Here is a 24,582-nt window from a genome sequence, read left to right as displayed (position 1 = left end):
TTTTTTTTCGATGAGTAAATTGTTTAACGCCATATTGTATCTCGGTCAGATCATAGGTAACCGGGCTAAGATTATTAAGAAATTAATTGATTCTAATTGGTCGAGAATTACTCAGAGGAATCCTTAATGCGAAAGGTAAACGAATTAACAACATTTGTATAGCGAAATGACATGTAATAATAATGAAAGCAATATACAGCCAAAACAAAGTCAGCTTAGACGTTCAGTTGCGAGACATAACAAAAAAAAAAAAAAAAAAAAAACGCAGCCAATGATACATTTTGAAAACAAAAATACAAAATAAACGCAATCAGAGGCGCCGACCACGTGCGTAGGAAATAAATAGAACGCGTTGTGACACAGTCTCACCAGCCTCTTTCACTCGCGCAATATAATTATGCTATTTCCCAACGCACTTATATTTAATACATTGACGAAAAACAGGTCAGGTAAATCAGGCTTGTAATTACTAGTAACTCAACTCGAACGAGATATTCATCACTGTAAAAGTGGATAAATTCGAACCAGCTAGCTCATGGCCGGAGACGTCCGGTCGCCTTCGTTGATAACAAGGTCGCCAATTCACCATAATCGTGGTGGTGAACTGTTTAGCTAATTTTCCAAAAGATGGACATTCAATTCATATTCATCCACAGGGAGCCCAGGAACTAAGATCAACTGTATGCACTCCCTATGAGCGGGGGGGGGGGGGGTATCGGCTGTTATCTAGTGTACGAAATAGACAAGGGATGAAGGCTCCAGCCAGCTCACATTTTTTAAACTCGAAAAAACAGACGAAAAGAATGAAAAATAAAATATAAAAAAAATACCAGGTTGAAGAATATTAGTTGCTTCTTCAAATTTCGCCAAAGCCCTATCTACATTTTACCGATACCTGCAGAATAAATCAAGACACTGGAGGGCGTAACGACTGATTTCAGTCTGCTTGAACACTGACACATAATAATCACCAAGTGGGTAAAGATTTCACGTTTGATGGTTCATATATGTTTTGATTTACAAAGAAACTTCGTACTTTTTAAATAATAATATATTTTTTCCAGTTTGCTGCATTTGATTGAAATGTAAAAATCATTGGACCAGTCTCAGTTAACACCCCCCCCCCAACAATGAGTTGTGATGGAATTGTGAGAGTGCTGTTTACCCTTGTTGAGTGTGTGAGGGCGCTGTTCACCCTTGAGTCTTATTTATATTTTCTTCAAATATTCATATTTCTACCTTTGAGATGCATTGTAAATTCTTTATTTTTATTATTAATTTCTGTAGAGGATATGTAATGTATTATTTCAATGTATTTTGTAATTTTAAGAAAACTCTTCTTTTGACTCCATCTTGTAAACTTCTGTTTACAAACACATTTCTTTTGCTGTCTGCAATTTCATCCAGTTTGTAATCTTTATCAGTCACTCGAAGCTTGAAACCCATTTGATGTTTTTCTGGTAAGTTTAATCTTTGTAATTGAGGTTACTGAAGTTGTTATTTAAAATATTTTCGAAATTTTTATATTTTGTGTTGAACTTTATGCATATGACAATACACATCGTCTATGACATTTCTGAATTGTACTTCTACTTTATATTAAATGTCACATCCCCTTCGGATATCATTGCTAAAGTTCTTGATATATATTCTATGCCCATTTTTATGAGTTTATTGTCAGTCAAGCACATTTTTAGTCCCCGTTCGGACGTAGTCCGAAAACGGGGACTTATGTTTTGCCCTGTGTGCGTGCGTGCGTCCATGATCACCTGTATCTCGAATATGCATAGACCGATTAAGTTCAAACATCACTCATACATCACACATTATATGGGACATATGCACATGCATTTTTTTCATGATCCGATTAACGATAGCCGAATAGCGGCCATTTTAAGGCCGAAAATGCATCAAAATCGCACATTTTCACCATTCCGGACCCGGATCTCAGTTATGCATGGACGGATTTTGTTCAAATTTGGTACATACATTAAACATAATAGAACCTTGATGCACGTCTTTTTTTTGGGGGATCGGGTTTGAAATGGCCGACTGGCGGCCATTTATCTGAGACATGCTTGGATTGATTGAGTTCAAACTTCACACACACAAGGTACATCATGTCACAAATAGATATGTGCATTTGTTTCATGATCTGCTTAACAGTAGCTGAATGATGGCCATTTTAAGGCCGAAAATGCACCAAAATCACGTATTTTCACAATTCCGGAACCGGATCTCAGTCATGCATGGATGGATTTTGTTCAGATTTAGTACAATGTGTTGTACATATGCAGGTGCATTTCGGTCATGGTCTGCTTTGAATGTATATGTCACTCAAATATGAACAGAACAGGGACGTGTCATTGACAATGACTTGTTCTTGATAATCTAATAAAATGTGTGTAATTGCATGTATTTGACATATAGCGCTCTAGCTGTGTGAATGGCGACCTGAAGCTGAGGAGTATTGTATTTCACTCAATTTAGAGTTGTTCTAGTCAGGGTGAGCTATTTTGTATATTTCTATATATTGTATTTCTGAGATTTATTGTCGTTATATTTCTTATATTTTTATTTATCATGTTTGCCAGCAGCATAAACTTTCTGTTTTTCTGACAAATATGTATTTATATCTCCCTGATATCAAAATGTACATGTAGACCCTGAGGTAGACAGTCTATTGAAATTTATTGCAATAACTAATCGTATAATATTGACACTTCACCGAGTCAAATGTATTTATTAATGTGCTTACATATTTTGTCTACACAGGTTTTTTGTTTTTGTTTTATGTTATCTTAACCATAGTATGAACTTGGAATAAAAGAACGCAGTGAATGACATACATGCGTGTTTCTGTGTGTGTCTATCTGCACATTACAGAATCAAATCTACAATAACACTCACAAGACTACTCACAATCTGTTAAAGGCAACACAAAACCAAAAAGTTTAAACAATTATTTATAATAATAATAAAGTTTTTAATGAATCACTGCACCTTTTGATAAATTATAAATACATCAATGATGAACCAACCACCTCAAAAAATTAACAATCCCATGAAAAAATAATTACATGTAGAACAATTAAATCATATTTCAGTCAATACTGATTTGGAAGAGAAAGGTGTTAATTAAAAATTATCATATTTAAAAAGTTTTTAAATTAAATATAAAGTTTCTTCATAAGTTTATTGGTGCTCATGCCCAGTACAGCATGTACATTTCATAAAGGAATTATCTGATGTAAATTAGTTTACTGTAAAACAAATAAATGTGAGATTATATTTAATGCAGACCAAACTTGTATAGCACATTATTAATGGGAGGTCAAGCCAATCAACATAATGATCCCCAAGAAAAAGCTCCACAAATGTAGGAGAATGCAATTTACAGTAAATTGCATGTTCTTACATTTGCCGAGCTCTTTCATCGGGGAGTATTATGTTGTTAGCCTTGACTTTCCCTTTAAGCATGGAAATACCAAATAATTTGGCCAACACAGTGTAAATTTTTGAATATTTCCCCAAAATACAAACAAATATTCCAATATTACTAAGGCCCTCATTAAAACTTTAGAAATGATCACAGACTAGGCCAATACATGTAATTAACTCAGGATTATTTAGTCCACAATATTACAGATCCACTGCAGTTTATTTGTATAAACTCATTCTGTGATGCAAGCACACACTTAGTTGACTCACCCCAACCCCGCAAAGTTGAGTTTATTTTATTTGAAATGTCAAATGATCTTATTACCAGTAAATAGAAAACATTTGTATCTTAGTAGGAATAGTATGATATAATTTATCATAAAATTAATATGCAGGTAATTTGAAGACTTAAGCCATACAACCAAGACATACTATATTCCATGTTATTCTCTTTGCCTCTTCAACAAAAATATATTTAATATAAATAGCCAAACTGCGATGAGTTGTGCAACAATGGCAGTCTTGTTTTTAGTGAGTGAAGCATGGAGCTTAACATTCAGACAATTGAATATAAACTCAGATATACGGTATATATTAAACGTATGTTATTGGCTTTTTAACAATTTTTCTCAGAGATGGTCACCTCTCTTAAAAAGTTAATTGTTACTTTTCACTCCAAGACCACCAATTGATAACATTAATACCATATTTTTCCTATTAGTATGTCTATATTAAAGATAAGGCACATTTCTTTTTATCCAATAGACATTGTATGCGATTTTTTTTTCTGTGCAATGTACTTGTTTATAAAACAAATACAGTATGTAGAGTGGCAATGTAAATTCACGTTACAATATTTCAGAGGATAATTAAATCTTCATTTTTGTACCAAAATGAGCAAATGAAATAAATACAAGAAACCTGAAAGTAGTATGTACAATTATCACAATGCGTAGGTATTTATAATGCACGATACATCAGCAAACTGCTCATTACTCACTGGGTCATATGAATCATTTATAAACCATCCTCAACTACCTAGGAAGCAAATAATTAACCTGAGCTGCTCAAGGCACAATCAATCCTGAGTGAAGAGGAAAACTAAAAATAAATGCTCACCCTAGCTATAGCACACAACAAAATGGAACTTACAAGAATATAACCATTTAATGTTCTGAAAGTCAATTCGTAGAATAGACTGCACTAAATTTCAAATTTCATAGAAAAATAAGTAATATTTCCTTGACTCTTTTAGACTGTGGTCACCTTGAATTGTTTGCGCCAGATACATCGACTACATACTGAAAAATAAGTCAAAAATTTCAGAAATAATACCGGTAATATAATTCATAAAATTGAGCTTCATAGAGAGACATGAGGAAGTGTATTTTCAATAATAAATAATTAAAAAAAAAACACTAAATATATTTCTTATTTAAAAAGGGATAAAAATACTTTATTTTATTAAAAATAATTCAGTTTATTTTATTAAAAATAATTCAGTACCACAGTTATCAAGAAGAAATGAATGGATTGATGGTTAGTTGAAACCCTCTTGACCAATCACAATAGTGAATGAATCAAGCTGGTAAAGAATTGACCAATCACAATGGTGGATAAATAGAACTATGATAGTAAAGAATTGATCAATCACATTAGTGGATGTATAGAACAGGGAAAGAATTCATTGTGATGATTTCCTTGATGCGAGGAAATAAATTTATTTTAAAATGTAACAATCATCATCAAAATATAGTGAAGTTACTACTTATTCTCAAAAAAAAAAATTATTTGTCATCTTTTAGAATTAATTTGATGCACCTACAGACTGTCACAGTAAAGGAATCAACCCATGTGTAATTAGTCCTGACAATAAAAATAGCTACTATTGTCTGAGGATTTCAATTCGATAATAATGTATCATTTAAAATCAATTTCTTAAAATCATTAAAAATTGTGCGAAAATTTGGTACAGTATCTTATAGTGGACACACACAGGTGTGATTAGTGTCCTGATTCACGAATTGATAGTGTTTGTGTGTTTATTGCTTTTGTGTTTGCACATATTGCATGACCTGAGGTCAACAAACCAGAAGGTAGGACAGACTGCTTATCTGTGCTTCCAACTTGAAGCGGAAAAAATATCCTCAAACAAAAGTGCCATAATCTTTCAACTAACTTTGCACACTATTCAGTTTAAGCAAGCAAAACGTCTGAAAGGATACTTCTAAAATCTCAGTTTATGTGTGAATTGCATGTTATTATCTAGTTTTATTCTTTCTTCAGTCTTTTTCCAATCTTGCTTGGCATACTCCATGTCAGCACCAATATTAATAAACATATTGCTGATGTTATTTCCATGATGAGGAATGCACCAGACCAGCCGTAGTCATTAGCAACATAACTTAGAGGTAATCCAGCTAAAACTCCACCCACTACAGATAAAGTGGCATACAGCACAGAATTAAATTAATTACTTCATCAGATATACTTTTATATAAAATATGAATCAATAAAATTATACCATTATTCTGCTATTTTTCAATGCATCAATTGCATGCCAGTATGACTGATCATGCAGTTAGGGAGTACTGACTAATGTTACACAATGAGACTCCTTACAGCCAAAACAAGGTCAGCTTGAACGTTCAGTTGTGAGACATAACAAAAAATCGCAGCCAGTGATACATTTTGAAAATTAAAATACAAAATAAACGCAATCAGAGGCGCCGACCACGCACTTTGGTAATAAATAGAACGCGTTGTAACACAGTCTCACCAGCCTCTTTCACTGACGCAATATAATTATGCCATTTCCCAATGCACTTATATTTAATACATTGACGAAAAACACTACAAGAAAAATGTAAATCAGGCTTGTAATTACTAGTAACTCAACTCGAACGCAATATTCATCACTGTAAAAGTAGATAAATTTGAACCACCCATCCGGTCGTCTTCGTTGATAACTCGCCAATTCACCATAATCGTGGTGGTGAACTGTTTAGCTGATTTTTCAAAAGATGGACATTCAATTCATATTCATCCCAACTTATTTGAATATTCTTTCGAAAATTTGAGACATCGTTAAAAAAACCCTGTACAGTTATATGTCTGATGTCAACTAATAATACGCAATTATCCAGCCAGTACTAGAAATTATTGCTGATACTAAACATGTTTTGTATTGGGAAGTTGGATACTTGAACGTGTAGTCCCCGGGCGTGTAGTAGACTAGCATAATCGTACTGTCACATGTTTTTCGTCTTAGCCTTGTCTTTTCGTCTTAACCGTCGCAGTCCGCTTCATTGAATGTTTAGTTTGATAATTTATAAACATATATTCAGTGTGAGACTGTTGCTTTCAAGTTGTGTTAAGGTATAGATGCAGGTTCGTGGGCACTTGGGAGTGAAGTTTCTTTTTTTTTGCTTTTTATTATCCGAACAGTTTGGCTATAGACTGTTAAAATTTCACAGCATTATGAATAGTGGAACATACTCAAAAGACAATTTTAAAATATAGAAAAGAGGTGCAAACATTCTCTCTTCTGAATGCTTAGCAAGATTCAGCAAGGCTGTACATGAATAATACAAAAGAAACATGTTGAAAAAAAAGTAATGACTGGATCTCCATATTATGCACTATATTTAACGTTTTACAAAAAGATAATAGGTTCAAATTTGGAACTGTTACAGCCATTTTAATTATGAGCATGAGTAAACTTCTTACTGAGTGAATGGTTATGCAAATTACCATTATCTCCACTTGTGTTTTTCAGTTTACCATGAAAGTTCAAATCTAAATAGCTCGCACAATTCTTGTTTATTTTGAGTGAAACTTTCACACAACGTGTATCAGTTGTTTATTAACAAATGGGCGTCCAGGCATATAAATAGTATGTTTTGTTTTCATATTACAAAGTTGTCAAGCAGGATGTGTGCCATATATTCAATCCCGGTAAGTATTTCACACTTCGAATGTCAATGTCCGAGAATGCAAAGCTTTAAAAATAAGCCCAGACGTCCTTTTGTTCGTAGAGACGTTGTCAAAATAGTGTGAAAATGTCAAGACAAACCGACAAAAACTGTGGTAGCTAATTAATTTTCAATCTCTCTGACCAACCAGAAAACACGAACAGAGATAATGGCTGTTTATGAAAGTGACGTTAATCGTCTATAAAAATGGCTATTGCATCACGACGACATGCCAAAACCCATCATACACCGACGCTTGCTGATGTTCAATCGTCAGATAAAAAAATAAAATACAAATATTTACAATACGAGGGAAACGGACGTAAAACCGTCCGCGGAGTCAAAACCTTGCATAAAAACTGTCATGGTGTCGTCTTATCTTTTCCACTTAGGGAGGGGCACAATGAATTACGTAAAGCCGATGAGATATTCATACAGTTATATAAACATAGCGATCGCCATTGGGTGGGTTGAGTCTAAATTTACCTTTCCTCAAACCTTTAAAAAATACTCTGTATGACGCAGTTTTTCACGATCTACGGTGAAATGGACCGTGCAAAGTTAGACAGCCAAGTTTAAATGGGCCGTAATATTTTATTCGCAGTTTTTGTACTCAATCACTCAAACGCCAGTGAGAAAAAGTCGAAATGGAAAACAACTATTGTAAATCGAAACTGGTTTCATTCAACTACGAGCAGGCGAGACGGGTCGATAAAAATTTAAAAGAACCCTGATCTATGGAAATACCTCATTCATAGAGTGCCATAGTACCAGAGGTCGCCGAGCACGGTCGTACAACGTACTTTGCGTCAACGCTACAGATGCATGCTAGCTGACAAGGGGGTTTCCGATTAAGGTAACCAAGATGGCATCGCAGAGTGGTGATTTTTCCGCGTTGTTTAAAAACAGCATCTTGTTGCCGATGTTTCTGTAATTTTCGGGGTATTTTTCATTTTTAATTAACCGAGCATTTCACGTTTATGTATTTTGCCACTGAAAAGTTAGTTATCGATGACAGCACAGCAATGGTCTGAATGGTGTTTATCCACTACATCGCAATGCTATCAGCATGGTGATCACTACAGTGAAACAACAAATGTATAATTAGTCAGTTTTATAATGCCTTCAGAGAAAAAAAATGCGTGAAAACAAAATATTTAATAGTACTTCACTGGAAGCTGCCAGGCTAGAAGTTGTCGACATGTTGCGAGATAAGGGTGAAAAAGTTTACTTATCATTTACAACTGGATGTTTTTTGTATTCCGCTTGCATGCTGGAAGCGTCTACGTCTTGTCTTTTTTTTTTGTAGTTTGCGAGACTAGTTGATAGCGCTTGAGGTAAGTTAAACAGGGTCGCGGACAGGAAGTTACACATCGCCGCACCGTAACTGAGGCCAGCAACTCATTTGCATATAACATCAACAGTGACTTGTCAATCAAAGAACAACGTAAACAAACTTTCGGGACTTTTAATCACATACGCGTGCCTCGATTCCCTATATTTTAAAATCCATTTCTGGGCATGTTCCAGCATTGACAATGCTCCAAAATTGTAACACTATCTAGCCAAGACTGTCTAGGTGAGAAAAGCAAAAAGAAAAAAAAAATGTCACTCTAGCGCCCACTAACCTGCATCTACACCTTAATACAAAGATGATTTAAACTTGTCCCTTCTGTTGCCAATGTATTCAATATACGGAAATAGCATGTGTGTGCATTTGCGCGAGTGAAAGATGCAGGTGAGATTTCTCGACGCAACGTGTTCTATTTATTTCCAAAGTGCGTGGTCGGCGCCTTTGATTGAGTTTATTTTGTTCTTTCATACTCAAAATCTATCGCTGGCACCGTTTATTTTGTCACGTCTCACAACTGAACGTCCAAGCTGACTTTGGCTGTAACTGAATGCATTATAGTCCTCACTATTAGCTGATGTGACAGAAGGATTTATCACAGTTAGGGAGTACTGACTAGTGTTACACAATGAGACTCCTTAACTGAATGCAATATAGTCATACTCACTATTTGCCGATTTATCATTTAGATATATCACACAGTTAGAGAGTACAATGAGACTCCTTAACTGAAGGTAATATAGTCATGACACTTACCATTAGCTCCCAATGCAGCGATAGCATGTGCTGAGCCAGATAGATGGGTAGGAGAGTGCTCAATGGCCAAGACACCAAATAATGATACTGATCCAAAAGTACAATTACCAATTATAAAACCAATGAACAGAAGCCAATACTGGAAGAGCAAATAATATTCATTTTGAATGCAAAAGATGAAAAAAAGTAACAGGAAATATTGATGGTAATTGAATGTAATGTAAATTCGTATTGTATGTTGAATTGCATGATTCTAATACAGTAAAGTTAAATATCAAAATTAACTGTAAAATTTGTTTTTTTTTTGAACAAGAATCTAAACAATTGTGAAAATAGAATGTTTAAGACATTTTTTGCCATATATTTTTATTGTGAGACCACTGGTGGTTTACAATGTATGTAAAGGGATGCATGTTTATTATGAATAATAGTAAAGATACCAGTACTTGTTGTACTAAGAGATGTACTAAAATATCAGAAACACATTAACCTCCATGAAAAAAAATAGGTCTTAGAATTAAACAAAAGATTACTCAAACCACCAGCCAGAGGGCACCCCACAATGCTAAAGAGCCTGTCAGCTTGTCCAGTTTCCACACACCCTTAGAAAGAACACAACAAAGATGTGAAGAGATGTTCATAAACTACCAATTTACTACTGTAAAATACTTTATTTTCGCTTGGAACTAATTTTCACTTTTTTCCCTACATTTTACATTAAACTCGTCAGTGAAAAATCAGTGAAAATAAATTCTATTCGAAACATCCAAAAAAAATTTTTCAGCAAAAATTAGTTCTAGCTAAAATAAAGTATTTTACAATATGCATATATACGCCAAAAGTGCATATCTACTTGAGTAAAATAATTACCATTGTACTTTTGCATACTAATTATGTAGGTTTTTTGAGTAAATGCTGAAATGAAAAAAACAACAGCTGGCTTGGTGGAAATACAAGGCACATGTTAATTCCGTACCTGTGGGGAATGTTCGTCTGTCCAATACACCAATAAATGTAATGAGATTGTTAATAACAACATAAACGATGTCAGCAGTGGATAACGAGCGCTTCCATGAGACTGAATACCATGCTGGCAAAAAAAAGAATGAAAGTAAAATCAGACTTGTGGAGACAAAGAAATTAGAAACCTTTCATTTTCTAATTGATGACATACATATATAACTATATCAGCAGGAATCTGACATCACCAAATTTTTACGGTATCCAATAGTGTTTCTACACACAACTGTTTCTACATATACCTAAACAGCCACAGTTCTGCGATCACCGACACAGAGAATAATTACCCCCTGCCCTTAAGGTCGTGGGTAGGTTATTAATATGTATACCGGTACACCAGATTGCTACCAGGTTTTCCTCATCAAATCATTTAGAGTATGTAACCCATGGCTTATAACCTGGACATACATTTAGAAAGCTACACTCACCAATTCTATTGCGTTTATTTCACCACAAGAGCAGTTGTTGTGCAGCACACATTTAAATTTCACATCCCCGGTAAACAAACATTGTATGTTACAAGCAACACATGAGACGCATATTGAACATGTCATGTGGCTATGGCCGTATAAGGTTATAGCCAAAAATTTGAAAATGCCTGTCTAAAACTTAATTAAAATAGCAGCTGCTAGCCAGTCTGTAGCCAAAGATGTAGTCTTTTTGTTGTTGTTGTTGTTGTTGTTGATTATCTATGGTTAATTATTTTGTCATTAACAGGTAATTTTCATTGTAAAGATTTTTTCTGTCAAATGAAATTTTGTAAATTTATCTAAAATATGGAGAGCCTGTCTAAAATGACAGGTGGCTGGCTAAAAACTTGCTGCCCTTTAAAGTGTCAGTTGCCATACTGTGTCATATTTGATATGGGTACCATGTGATATATACAACCAGAGGTACATTACTTGGGGGTTGCAACTACGGTGACATGATGCCAAGATCCCGTTTCAATCTCGCTCTCGTGTTCCAACTCAGAAAAATTCGAATGCAGGTGGATCAAAATAGCTGATCACGATATGACAGATTATGAGAACTATATTTTCTGTACATTTTCGATGTACATGTATTAAATTTATTCACTATGATAGTGGCAAGACATGTTTTTTTTTTTCATTCCAAACCTTGAACATTGATATATGTCATGTCAGAAGGTCGTAGCATCTGTCTCGCTATCTACGAGATGAGACTTGAATGGGATCTTGGCATGATGTCACCATACAGTACTATGCGCGTTGCAAATACCAAGTAATGTACCTCTGATACAACACATAATACACAAATTGGGTGTGTGCTGCAAAGTGACCATTACCATTTAATTTTATAAAATCCCCACCTTTGCCATTTGTATATCCGTGAGGTAGCCAGCTGCAATGCTGCCTATTACGGCACCAATCTGTAATGCACTGGCAAAACCACTGGCTATAAGAGGAGAATATGATCACATGGGAATTAGGTGAGCACCACCACAGGTAAATTACAATGGTGACATCGGCCCAGCTTATGACAGGCTGTTACATCTAAGAAACAGATAAACCATACAGAAATGTGATCCAAATTGAACTAGTAGTAATATAAATCATTTACCACAAATTTAAATTTACTTGGTACAAAACACCTTGAATTAATACTGAATGAAATTATAGGTAGTATCATATATGATTTGGACAACTTTCCATTTTGCTTAATACATTTAATACATATTTTTATGTTTATTATCTGCTAAACATATTTGACTAATACAGTAAAATGAGCCATGAACTTTAATCAGCAGTCAAGGTGTTTGCAAGTTATGCATGTCAAAACTTCTTCACTGAATGACTAATTCTTGATACCTTGACAACCAAAAATTCTATCATGCAAAATTGTTTTGAATCCTGCTTTTGAACATACCCAACAAAACTAGCCTACAAAATATAAAAACATCTACGTTTGAAGATTCACTTAGACGCAATGCCAACAAATTAAATGTAGAAAGTGCATGTCTAAAATGCACAGATACCGAAAAAAGTGACTCACAGCTCTATTGTGAATATTGTAAGGGGAACCCTTCACATTTTTTGTATTTACCGGTATTTCAAAGGTTGTATTTGAAACATCAGTGGAAAACTCCTGCGGGCAATTGGATGTATGCCCTAAGAAGCCAAAACCTCAAGTTCATGTTCAGCTATTTGCAAACAACTTCTGGTGAATACTATAATGGTTGCGTATGGCACATACGAATTTATAAGCTACAAACAAAATCTATCCCATAATAGAACTTTTTTGTATGCTAGACTATTGATAAGTTCATACTCACCTATGTCACTTTTTAAAGCCTGTTTACTTTAATACTACAAATACTGTTTAGCCAATTTGTTGTTTACATGTATTTTCACAAAATTTAAATGCATTCAAAACACACACAAATGAGAACAATTACTATTGATTTTTACCTAATTCCGCTGTCATGCGTTTTTCTTGTATAAGATAGAGTGACGACCAGTCTGTACACCCAGTAGTAACACCAAATACCAATGCAAAGAGTATAGAAATCACCCACATGAATGGACTTGCTAGTAGATCAGACATTGTATCAGTACCTTTCTCTTTGCCTGCAGAAACAAGCAATGTATAATGTGAAGATACCAAAAAACACCGAAATGATATTTATGTAATTATTATCATAAGTTATTTCATACTTGCAGACCTTCATTTACAGGGAGTGTGAATGTTTAACAAGAAGAATATGTTCAAATATGCAAATGTTAAAGTTGCATTTGCATGTCACCTTAACATGCGGCAGACAGTCATAGTGTGTTGTCTTTACAAACACATTTCTGTCTGTGAGCCATATTTTACGTTTTACCAAGTATTATTGTCTCTTATGTTGCATACATTTCTGAATTAAACCTTTGTGACCAGACCCCCCCTCACACACAAGTGAAATTAACTCTCCCTAGTACATCAAAGGAAAGGTTATTACCAACAATCTTGAAAGACATTTATGTACGAGGCAATTTAACAAAACTTTTTTTGGTAATCTGGACACGTTTTCTTACCTTTCTCTGACTTCACTTTATCACCTGTGTCTGTTATCACATTTTCCAACCCCACATCATTAGGTGAATTTGTGATCATAAAGAAACACAAAAATGACAGAATTACTGCCAAGGCACCTGAAATGAATTTTAACATCATGTTAATAGTGTAAATGTTTTTTTTTCAATAAATGACAAATTTAATACGGATTGAACAGTTTTAATGATGCATGATGGGAATTACATGACCTCTAGATGTGAGATGCCGTTTCAAACATTTTATCTAGAATTGATTACAATGCCAAACGAAGTACAAGAAAAATCTCTTAAAAGTGATGATTGAGGGCGCTTTAACATGTCAACATAATCATGCACACACATTCATTTCGTGGACATATTAAAACCATTACCACTGAAGTGGTGGTATATTGAAGCCAAGTTAAAAAAATTTAATCATATTTCAGAACGAGTTAATGTGCACACATGAATTTGTCATATAACACTGTTTTTTTTTAAATTATCAATTAATTATGTTCCAATAACAAATTGTTAATATCAATGAAGCTAACGTATAGAGACCATATTGCTTCACTATTTCTAGTGTTGCATTAGTGCAATGAAACATTCATTTATTTGTACATTTTCTAAGCATGCTTCAATTATATTATTTTATACAATAAACTGTTTAAAATAAATAATGAAAGCAACCAACAAATAAAACAACAATATACAAATGTGAAATACATAATTCATAAAATATTCACAACTGAAATTACGCACATTGACCTTATTTTGAAAATATAGTTTATTTATTTTACTGATTTGCATCTAATTTTATTTCCACATGCTTTAATATACAGCATATGCTGGTATGGTATTTTGTCTACTTTAGCAGGGGAAAATATTCACTGGGTTTAATTTTAGCAGATTTGAAGTATTCACTGGGTTTTAAATTCACTGGATTGTGATGGATACAATTGTTTACTTTGCATATTTTGATGTGATCTACTGTCAGTCTTAACTTAAGAAATTAAAAATTCATGTCATGTCAGGGATCTGACTTGACTAGCTTTTAAACTATTTCAGATTCCATTTTACCTAGACTGCATGGACAATTTTGTGTACTGTATGAAATATTTTCTAGGTCAATAAATTATTATTATTATTACCGGTATATTAGATACTGGGTTTTAATTCAGCGCATTTAGCTATTAGTGAAAGAATTAAAAATAAAACCCAGCAAATAATTAAACCCCCATTCTGACTACGCAATGAACCTGGAACAAAGGCAATCATATTGTTTCTAATCAGCATTCAGTCAATACCTAGAGATACAGAAAATACATTTCCCAGTTAGGAGATTGAACACCTGTCCATTTACCACAATATGATAACTTTAACATTGGTCACAATTTCTTTGAAAACATTCAGATCGATTCCAGGACAGAGAAAAAAGTTTCTTGTGAACAAACTCTTGTCAACCACTTCTTGTTATCTGTTTGTTTTCTATATTTACTTTAAGACAGAAGTGGTGTTCACGTTAGAGATGGCACGTGCCAAGACTCGGGCCGAGCTGGCATGTGCCTAAGCTTGTGTGTGAACTGAGTCAGCACGTGCAGAAAAAAACGTGATCTCTGTCTCGATAGATGCTTGGGACCGAAACTCTGCACGCGCCGAGATTTTCTGTCTGAACGCTCGACACGAGCCGAAATCACACCCTCGGTGGTAAATTTAAGAGAGCATGAGCTGATTTATACTAGTATGACATGATGATGAAGGGAAATGCAGATATATAATATATGGTCGGATGCTGTAGTAATGAATGAAATGAATGCAAACCATCGTCAGCGACGCATAGTTATATGCTTCTGCAACCAGTATTTTAATGCAATGCTACATTGATGTGAAAAAATAATTGGTTTTTGCCGTTCGTGTGCACGATGATTTGTAATAAAATACCATAACAACAAATGGATATAATTTTAATAGTGTAAACTGAGAACAGACTTCTCAAGGTAGAGTGAACCAAGTGAGTATTGGTCACCAAATGCGGGAGGAGAATAACGCACTGGAGAGAAGCACTTGTAGCCAAGGTGTTTATTGCTCAACTGCTTGGCCTAGAACTGAGTCTAAATACTCACGAGATGTTCCAGACAATGTATCAATATTACTAAGCAAATAACTAAACTAAACGTCATAGCCTCAAATCATTACACCAAGCAAAGATTAATATCAAACCTACCTTGTATTTGTAAACATAATCTCCAATCATAGAAAGCTGCAATTATAGTAGATACAACAGGACTGAGTACTCCAGCTACATTTGTACTTGTAGATAATAAACTCCAGTACGTACCCAGCTGTGCTGGTGTGAACCACTAAAATAAACAAATCATTATTAAATGTAGTTCATTTCTTGCAGTTAGATTACAAAATTTTAAATTCATTTTTCCCCCCCTATTTTTTAATCATTGTAATATACTGAGTCTAAATGAACACACATGGACTGAAATGGTACGATGGTTATGACGTGCAAATGCCAATAGCACGTACGTAGCCATAACTCTTTATGCTCCATAATTCACATACTGTGAAATACTTCATTTTCAGGGAATGGTTGATTACCGGTAGGTGAAATATGTAAAAATGAAAATATACCGGTACTTTTTTTCCTATATTTTACATTCAACTTTATCGTTGGAACCCACACATGTTTTAGCTTATGTTAGAACTTTACGATTACATCATTGTTACATTTAGCTACAATGTTATAGCGTTCAGCCAATTGCTAATTTACCGCTCAAATGTTGTTATTGTTACAATCTGTCACTTTGCTGTTGCTCCACCATCTTGTTATCTTTTAGTGAGTCCGAAATAAAACTATCGAATGTGTAGTATATTCACTTTTCATTGTACTTGTGAGATGACCCTTGACCTTATCATAGTAAGTCATTTGAGACGCCCCTTAACGAGTGTCGTCTGCACCTTGAGATGCCCGCCATGTTATAAGCACCGTAACCAAAATAAACCTGTTACTGCCTTGATCTTGTGTTTCTTGTGTGGATACATTACAGAATGGTTAACTAATTCTCGTGACTGAGTGATATTCCTGAATCGACGGCAAACGTTCCCAATTAGATTGTGGCTATCCCCACAAACTTATTAAGGATCAGTGAGACAAAACTCCATACAAAAAACCCTAAAACAGGATGTTAAATGAAAATTAATTAAGTACTTGCATGCTATTATGATACATTATAACATATTTCATGTTGCATGACTTATCGCCATTTGGTTCTGACCATTTTGACTTAATATTGTATGGATTAAAAAATATGAATAATATATTAAGCTTTTGAGCACCACAATAACTCGTACTCATATTTTTGTGTAACATTTTATCTATTTTTATGAATTTTTTGATAACTATTTCTATTATTTTGAACCAAATGGAAATAATTTCCTATTGGCTACTGATCTTAATCAACATTTTTTAAAAAAATATGGAAAAAATTCTTTGCGCTGTGAGAATAGTGACAAATCTTGATTTGGCGCTCAAAGATTTAAGACAAATATTTATGCGAATGGCATAAAAAAAAAAAAAAATTTCTAGAGATTTTGTTATTCATATACTTATGGAAAAAATGCTTTAAAAAAGGAGTACATTTTCTGTTGGCCAATAACAGGAATGGGATGTTTTCCAACTCCAGAGTCGGCAAATCATTTACAGCAGCAATGCGTTATTTAATTGGTTAGAATTTGGGGTCAGCAGATTCTTGAATAGATATCAAGTTTCAGATAAAAGTCAGATGTTTAGCATTACTTAGATAGCTAGATATCTGAATCCTTCAGTGCTATTCTCTGTTATGTTGTGTGGTCAGCAAAGGTCATTCAGTCACTATATTGAAATTTCACTATATTGACATTTAATCAAATGCAAAATATGCAAAATAACTGCAGCTGAATAATTCAAAACTATCATAATAAGGACCCTCCCAACAAAGATTTGTTTCAGATCCAAGAAAACTTTAATAACATTTCGAGGTGAAAACAAAGGCCGAAAACTCGCAGAAAACCGTACTTTGGGATGGTTGTTGAGACTCCCCTGAACAGTGTAACAAGATTAGCCCTACGTGTGTAACATATGTAAATTTGATTGTTCAGGATTACTAAAAAAGTTGATTTTGTGTTGTTTTCGCGAATTTTCACTGGCTCAACTGGCATTTCACAGAAGCGCACTCAGAGCCCATAGAAATGCATGTACAGTGGTGCACGTCTTAGCAATGGGGAATAACTTGTGACATAGCTTCGCCCCGGTGGAGTGGTATGAGACATGAAAATCAAGCTGAAAACAGTTACATGTGATTAGTATACAAATTAGGTACTCAAACGGCTCAGACTATTGAAGACTGTTGTCAGTCATTTATCTACAATGAGCAGGCATTTACTGAGTCAAAATGGAACAATTATTAAAACATGATGGAAACAATAATATAATATAATAAGTATAATAATGCTGATTAGTAACATGCAAACAATATAAGAAACTTTTTTTTAAATAAAGTTTTAACCAATTTATATAAATTAAATATAAAGATTTACAAAGAATGTGCTAACATTATTTATGTAAATAAGCTGATTAAAATGCATACTGGTAGGTCAATTCAGTTATGTAAATGTAAAGATATAGAAAGAATGTGCTAACACTATTTATGCAAATAAGCTAATTAAAATGCATACTGGGAGGTCAATTCAGTTATGTAAATATAAAGATATAGAAAAAATGTGCTAACACTATTTATGCAAATAAGCTGATTAAAATGCATACTGGGAGGTCAATTCAGTTATGTAAGTATAAAGATATAGAAAAAATGTGCTAACACTATTTATGCAAATAAGCTAATTAAAATGCATACTGGTAGGTCAATTCAGTTATGTAAATATAAAAATATAGAAAAAATGTGCTAACACTATTTATGCAATTAAGCTAATTAAAATGCATACTGGTAGGTCAATTCAGTTATGTAAATATAAAGATATAGAAAAAATGTGATAACACTATTTATGCAAATAAGCTGATTAAAATGCATACTGGTAGGTCAATTCAGTTATGTAAATATAAAGATATAGAAAAAATGTACTAACACTATGCAAATAAGCTAATTAAAATGCATACTGGTAGGTCAATTTAGTTATGTAAGTATAAAGATATACAAAGAATGTGCTTACACTATTTATGCAAATAAGCTGATTAAAATGCATACTGTTAGGTCAATTCAGTTATGTAAATATAAAGATATAGAAAGAATGTGCTAACACTATTTATGCAAATAAGCTAATTATAATGCATACTGGTAGGTCAATCCAGTTATGTAAATATAAAGATATAGAAAAAATGTGCTAACACTATTTATGCAAATAAGCTGATTAAAATGCATACTGGTAGGTCAATTCAGTTATGTAAATATAAAGATATAGAAAAAATGTACTAACACTATGCAAATAAGCTGATTAAAATGCATACTGGTAGGTCAATTCAGTTATGTAAATATAAAGATTTACAAAGAATGTGCTAACACTATTTATGCAAATAAGATGATTAAAATGCATACTGGTAGGTCAATTCAGTTATGTAAATATAAAGATATACAAAAAATGTGCTAACACTATTTATGCAAATAAGCTAATTATAATGCATACTGGTAGGTCAATTCAGTTATGTAAATATAAAGATATAGAAAAAATGTGCTAACACTATTTATGCAAATAAGCTGATTAAAATGCATACTGGTAGGTCAATTCAGTTATGTAAATATAAAGATATAGAAAAAATGTACTAACACTATGCAAATAAGCTGATTAAAATGCATACTGGTAGGTCAATTCAGTTATGTAAATATAAAGATTTACAAAGAATGTGCTAACACTATTTATGCAAATAAGCTGATTAAAATGCATACTGGTAGGTCAATTCAGTTATGTAAATATAAAGATTTACAAAGAATGTGCTAACACTATTTATGCAAATAAGATGATTAAAATGCATACTGGTAGGTCAATTCAGTTATGTAAATATAAAGATATACAAAAAATGTGCTAACACTATTTATGCAAATAAGCTAATTATAATGCATACTGGTAGGTCAATTCAGTTATGTAAATATAAAGATATAGAAAAAATGTGCTAACACTATTTATGCAAATAAGCTGATTAAAATGCATACTGGTAGGTCAATTCAGTTATGTAAATATAAAGATATAGAAAAAATGTACTAACACTATGCAAATAAGCTGATTAAAATGCATACTGGTAGGTCAATTCAGTTATGTAAATATAAAGATTTACAAAGAATGTGCTAACACTATTTATGCAAATAAGATGATTAAAATGCATACTGGTAGGTCAATTCAGTTATGTAAATATAAAGATATACAAAAAATGTGCTAACACTATTTATGCAAATAAGCTAATTAAAATGCATACTGATAGGTCAATTCAGTTATGTAAGTATAAAGATATAGAAAAAATGTACTAACACTATGCAAATAAGCTGATTAAAATGCATACTGGTAGGTCAATTCAGTTATGTAAATATAAAGATATACAAAAATGTGATAACACTATTTATGCAAATAAGCTAATTAAAATGCATACTGGGAGGTCAATTCAGTTATGTAAATATAAAGATATACAAAAATGTGATAACACTATTTATGCAATTAAGCTAATTATAATGCATACTGGTAGGTCAATCCAGTTATGTAAATATAAAGATATAGAAAAAATGTGCTAACACTATTTATGCAAATAAGCTGATTAAAATGCATACTGGTAGGTCAATTCAGTTATGTAAATATAAATATAAAGATATCCAAAAATGTGATAACACTATTTATGCAAATAAGCTAATTAAAATGCATACTGGGAGGTCAATTCAGTTATGTAAATATAAAGATATACAAAAATGTGATAACACTATTTATGCAATTAAGCTAATTATAATGCATACTGGTAGGTCAATCCAGTTATGTAAATATAAAGACATAGAAAAAATGTGCTAACACTATTTATGCAAATAAGCTGATTAAAATGCATACTGGTAGGTCAATTCAGTTATGTAAATATTAAGATATAGAAAAAAATGTACTAACACTATGCAAATAAGCTGATTAAAATGCATACTGGTAGGTCAATTCAGTTATGTAAATATAAAGATTTACAAAGAATGTGCTAACACTATTTATGCAAATAAGATGATTAAAATGCATACTGGTAGGTCAATTCAGTTATGTAAATGTAAAGATATACAAAAAATGTGCTAACACTATTTATGCAATTAAGCTAATTATAATGCATACTGGTAGGTCAATCCAGTTATGAAACTACACATGTAGTACAAATTGTACCAAGTTCAATCCATTTATTAAAGCAAACAAAACATGTTCAAGGTAGTTAAATTATTATGCAAATAAGCTAATTATATGTACAAATCAATTCAAAACAATGAAACAGTCAAGAAACAGCTAAAAATTAGCAAATGTAAATTAGGCAATTAATATGCATTGATTTAAACCCAAACTTAATCAAATATGTGCATTAGCCCAGAGCATATATGCATCAAGTCTCATCAAAACCCAACATACACACACAGACATACACATACACATACAGACACACAACTGCAAAGACTCATCGTGTGCTTCGCAAACTGGAGTCAAAAATCAGACGAAAACAATAACAGAATAGAGAGAGAAAGATTTATTATAAGAGTAAAACACATTTGTTTTATTAAGAGCACATGTATAAGTTCTCAAAATAAAACGTGTACTGTTATATTTTTTACAAAAATTTCCACAAATTTCAATAAGGAAAGCGGCAAAATGTTTGATTCAAACCATGAAATTCTTCGCATTCATTATTTACCAGCTGACAGTATATAAATTTTAAATGTCACCTTTTACAAAATAAATATGCATAACATTTCCCATATTTTTTGCATTGCCCTGAACTAATACATAGAAAGACAAGTTTACTGTCATGTAAAAACTCACCACACAATGACTCTGAACACAAAATATTCCACTAAAATTTCAATAAAAATCTCAATTCAAGTTATGTAATGCTATACAAATTAGATGAAGACCATCAGGGAAATATGTGTTATTGGTTACATACACATTGTATTATATTGTGTTTTTTTATGTTCTACACATAGTTATTCAATATAGATGTTAACGATATTCATTGATAAACTTACCAACCACTTACAAGTGGTTTCCCATACTATGAAATTAATTCCGTATACCATTATTCAATCTGACCACTGTTTGTTTTGGGGTTTTATTTGCTATTTTCATCTTTTAGCTATAATGGTACATAGATTTTGCAATTAATTTTCATTTTATTTGTAATTTTTTCACTTGTATATTTTTTTGAAAAAACAGAAAGGTTGTAAAAAAGTTTGCTTTTTGAACATCTTTTTTTCTTCTACCAAATTCTTGGTGGAACATTTTTTAAGTACTTTACAATAATTCCTCTGACAATTTTTGTTCAATTTGGATATAATTTTCCAGGTTTTTTAGGTTCTGATCAACATTTTTGAATTTCAAAAGAAAAAAATTCACAAAAATTCACCTTCGCGTTTAAATGGATAAAACTTACCTGTTTTAATATTTTTCCACATGCAGGCCAACCAAATCCTTGTGCAATGCCATTCACAAACCAGAGTAAAGCATATGCAGATATGGCTTCAAAAGCGGGAAATACTAAATTCGCAACACCACAGAAGAACAGCCCAAAAGAAAACATTAATCTTGGACTCAGTCTATCAACGAACACACCGCTAATAAACTTGCTGATGCCATAAGCGAACGTTTGACTGCTTATAATCAGACCTGTGTAACATAAAAAATGAATTAGTTGTTACTTTACACAAAATGTGACTTTACTGTATTTTTGTTAGTGTTTCAATTATAGAATATATCGAGAGGAGGTCAGAACAAAAAGAAATAAAATTTTCGAAATTTACACAACTACCAGTACACCAAAGATTCAAGAAATGTCATTACATTTAAAAACTTTGTATTTGGTATAATGTACCATTGTCCTTATTTGGACATATTGGGTGATGTCGTTTTTTCACATCAGTACTTGTACTATTGCACCATTGACCCAAAACTTTGTAATATTAAAAATAGGCAAATTAAAATTATCTAAATAGGCAACTGAGAAGTAAAATTAATAAAACATAACAAATTAGAAAAAGCAGTTAACATCCAAGAACATGTCAGCTATAAATTATCTTGAATGATAAAAGACACGGCATGGTTTGGCATAGTGCGACACATATCATATCAGGGGGAACAATTTCAAAATCTCAATTTCAATTTCTACCTAGGTGCCACAGTTTAAATAGAGAGTGGCCAAAAACAGTGTACACTAGGTGAGTTTGCCAAAGACTCATTGGGGAGGTCCAAATCACCAAATAAGATTAATTTTCGGCCGTATGGCTAACATACCCTTGTATATGTCCTTGGAGTGCAAGAACCGTAATCCAGACCATAAAGTGTACAAAACAGGCAAAATTAAATCTGATCAGTTGTTTTTATGGACGTCACTTGACATATTGTGGCATATTGTGATGAGCAGTTGCATTTTAATACATACAGTGATATACAGCACTACTAATACAAAATTATAAACAAATTCCAGCACTTACACTTAAAAGGCAACAACAAGTTTAGTTTAGTTTATTGAAGCACTTAAAATTCCTCAGAAGGAATTAAAATGGTTACACTAACTGCTAACACATATATAAAACATACAAATTTTACAAAATCACTATCTAAAGCATGACGATGGTTTAAAAAAAAAAAAAAAATACAATTACAAAAAAACTATTGATATATGTTACTTACATATATCAATATTTTTTTTGTAATTGTAGTTTTTAATATAAAAAAAAATAGATGAAATAATAAAAAAAAAAAAAAGCAATAAACAGTAAATCATTAAAACATGGAAATGAGCAAAAAAAGGATTTATGTTAATTTGCCAGAAGATGTTGCTGTCTAAGGTTTGTGTTATTTTTGATAAATTGGGCAACTGGTATTTGTACATTCAGGTTTGTATCGCTCATTAATTTTATAAATTTGTTGTAGTCACTCACTCATATTCGTGAAGTTTATAATGTGCTTAGTAGACTCTTCAAATAGTGCAACAGAACATGCTGGTATCAGACCTTTTATGACACTTATTTTCCAAAAACATTTCAATTACTGTATATATTTTTCATATTGATTGATTTATTCATTTTTAAATTTGTTTTTTGCGAGAATCATTTTTTTTTAAATATTCAAAAGTGTCGATTGAGAAAACGTAAAAGGTGAACTTCAAAGTTGTAGCACAAATCCCGATTTCAAAGCGCTTGTTGATTTGATTTATAAAATACACAGATCAACGATACAGTGTAAACGCCGCATCTGCATACCGAGTAAACCAATTGTAAAATGTAAGTAAAACTGACAGACCACCCCAGGAAACATAAGGTACTGGTATAATGACAATGCCACGTACAACACCATAAACACACTATTGGCTCATTGATATTCGCACATCGATCAATCAAACGACGGCAATTAGACTTACCTAAATCACTTTTGCTAACTTCCCTTTCTTCAATTATATAAGGCATGACATAAGTAAATGATTTCCTTGTGGCCGAATATAAAGCGTAACCAAGGTACATGGCAATAAAAATGACTGCCTGGTGGCGAAAGTACGAGGTGGTTGATGCCATTATTTGTTGTTTTTTACCGATACTGTATATCAGTTCACACTGGATTTGTGAATAAGAACGGCTGTACGGAAGTGGAAAGCGTCCTGCACCTTGGCAGAGAAAGTAACGATCGGTTACTTAACACACTCTTGCAAGTGACAGCATCTTCGTGTTTTCCGCCATAGCATACGACTGCCGCTGGTGATACCGGCTTCACAGTGCAGTGTGACCTCAACGCTGACCTGTTG

General features: G+C 32.9%; 1 protein-coding gene across 1 annotated transcript; it reads right to left on the bottom strand.

Moving 5' to 3' along the window:
• Positions 1–2,962: 2,962 nt before the first annotated feature.
• LOC100375165 (glucose-6-phosphate exchanger SLC37A4-like) lies at positions 2,963–24,564 on the bottom strand. Its single transcript, XM_002732638.4, has 9 exons — positions 24,205–24,564; positions 22,219–22,451; positions 15,799–15,934; positions 13,578–13,694; positions 12,972–13,130; positions 11,873–11,958; positions 10,499–10,612; positions 9,523–9,661; positions 2,963–5,876 (listed from the first exon to the last, which is right to left on the bottom strand). The coding sequence occupies exons 1-9, from the start codon at positions 24,353–24,355 to the stop codon at positions 5,713–5,715; spliced, it is 1,299 nt and encodes a 432-aa protein (XP_002732684.1). The 5' UTR covers positions 24,356–24,564; the 3' UTR covers positions 2,963–5,712.
• Positions 24,565–24,582: the final 18 nt, after the last annotated feature.

The sequence above is a fragment of the Saccoglossus kowalevskii genome, chromosome 7 (genome assembly GCF_978046115.1).
Source record: "Saccoglossus kowalevskii chromosome 7, keSacKowa6.1, whole genome shotgun sequence".
NCBI lineage: Eukaryota > Metazoa > Hemichordata > Enteropneusta > Harrimaniidae > Saccoglossus > Saccoglossus kowalevskii.
This window is presented reverse-complemented; position numbering and strand designations above follow the sequence as displayed.

Coding starts and splice junctions, on each gene's coding strand:
- LOC100375165 (XM_002732638.4), bottom strand. CDS start 24,355: ATGGCATCAACCACCTCGTACTTTCGCCACCAGGCAGTCATTTTTATT. Junction 22,452..24,204: donor AGTTAGCAAAAGTGATTTAG/GTAAGTCTAATT, acceptor TATGTTACACAG/GTCTGATTATAAGCAGTCAA. Junction 15,935..22,218: donor GTGGAAAAATATTAAAACAG/GTAAGTTTTATC, acceptor TGTTTATTTTAG/TGGTTCACACCAGCACAGCT.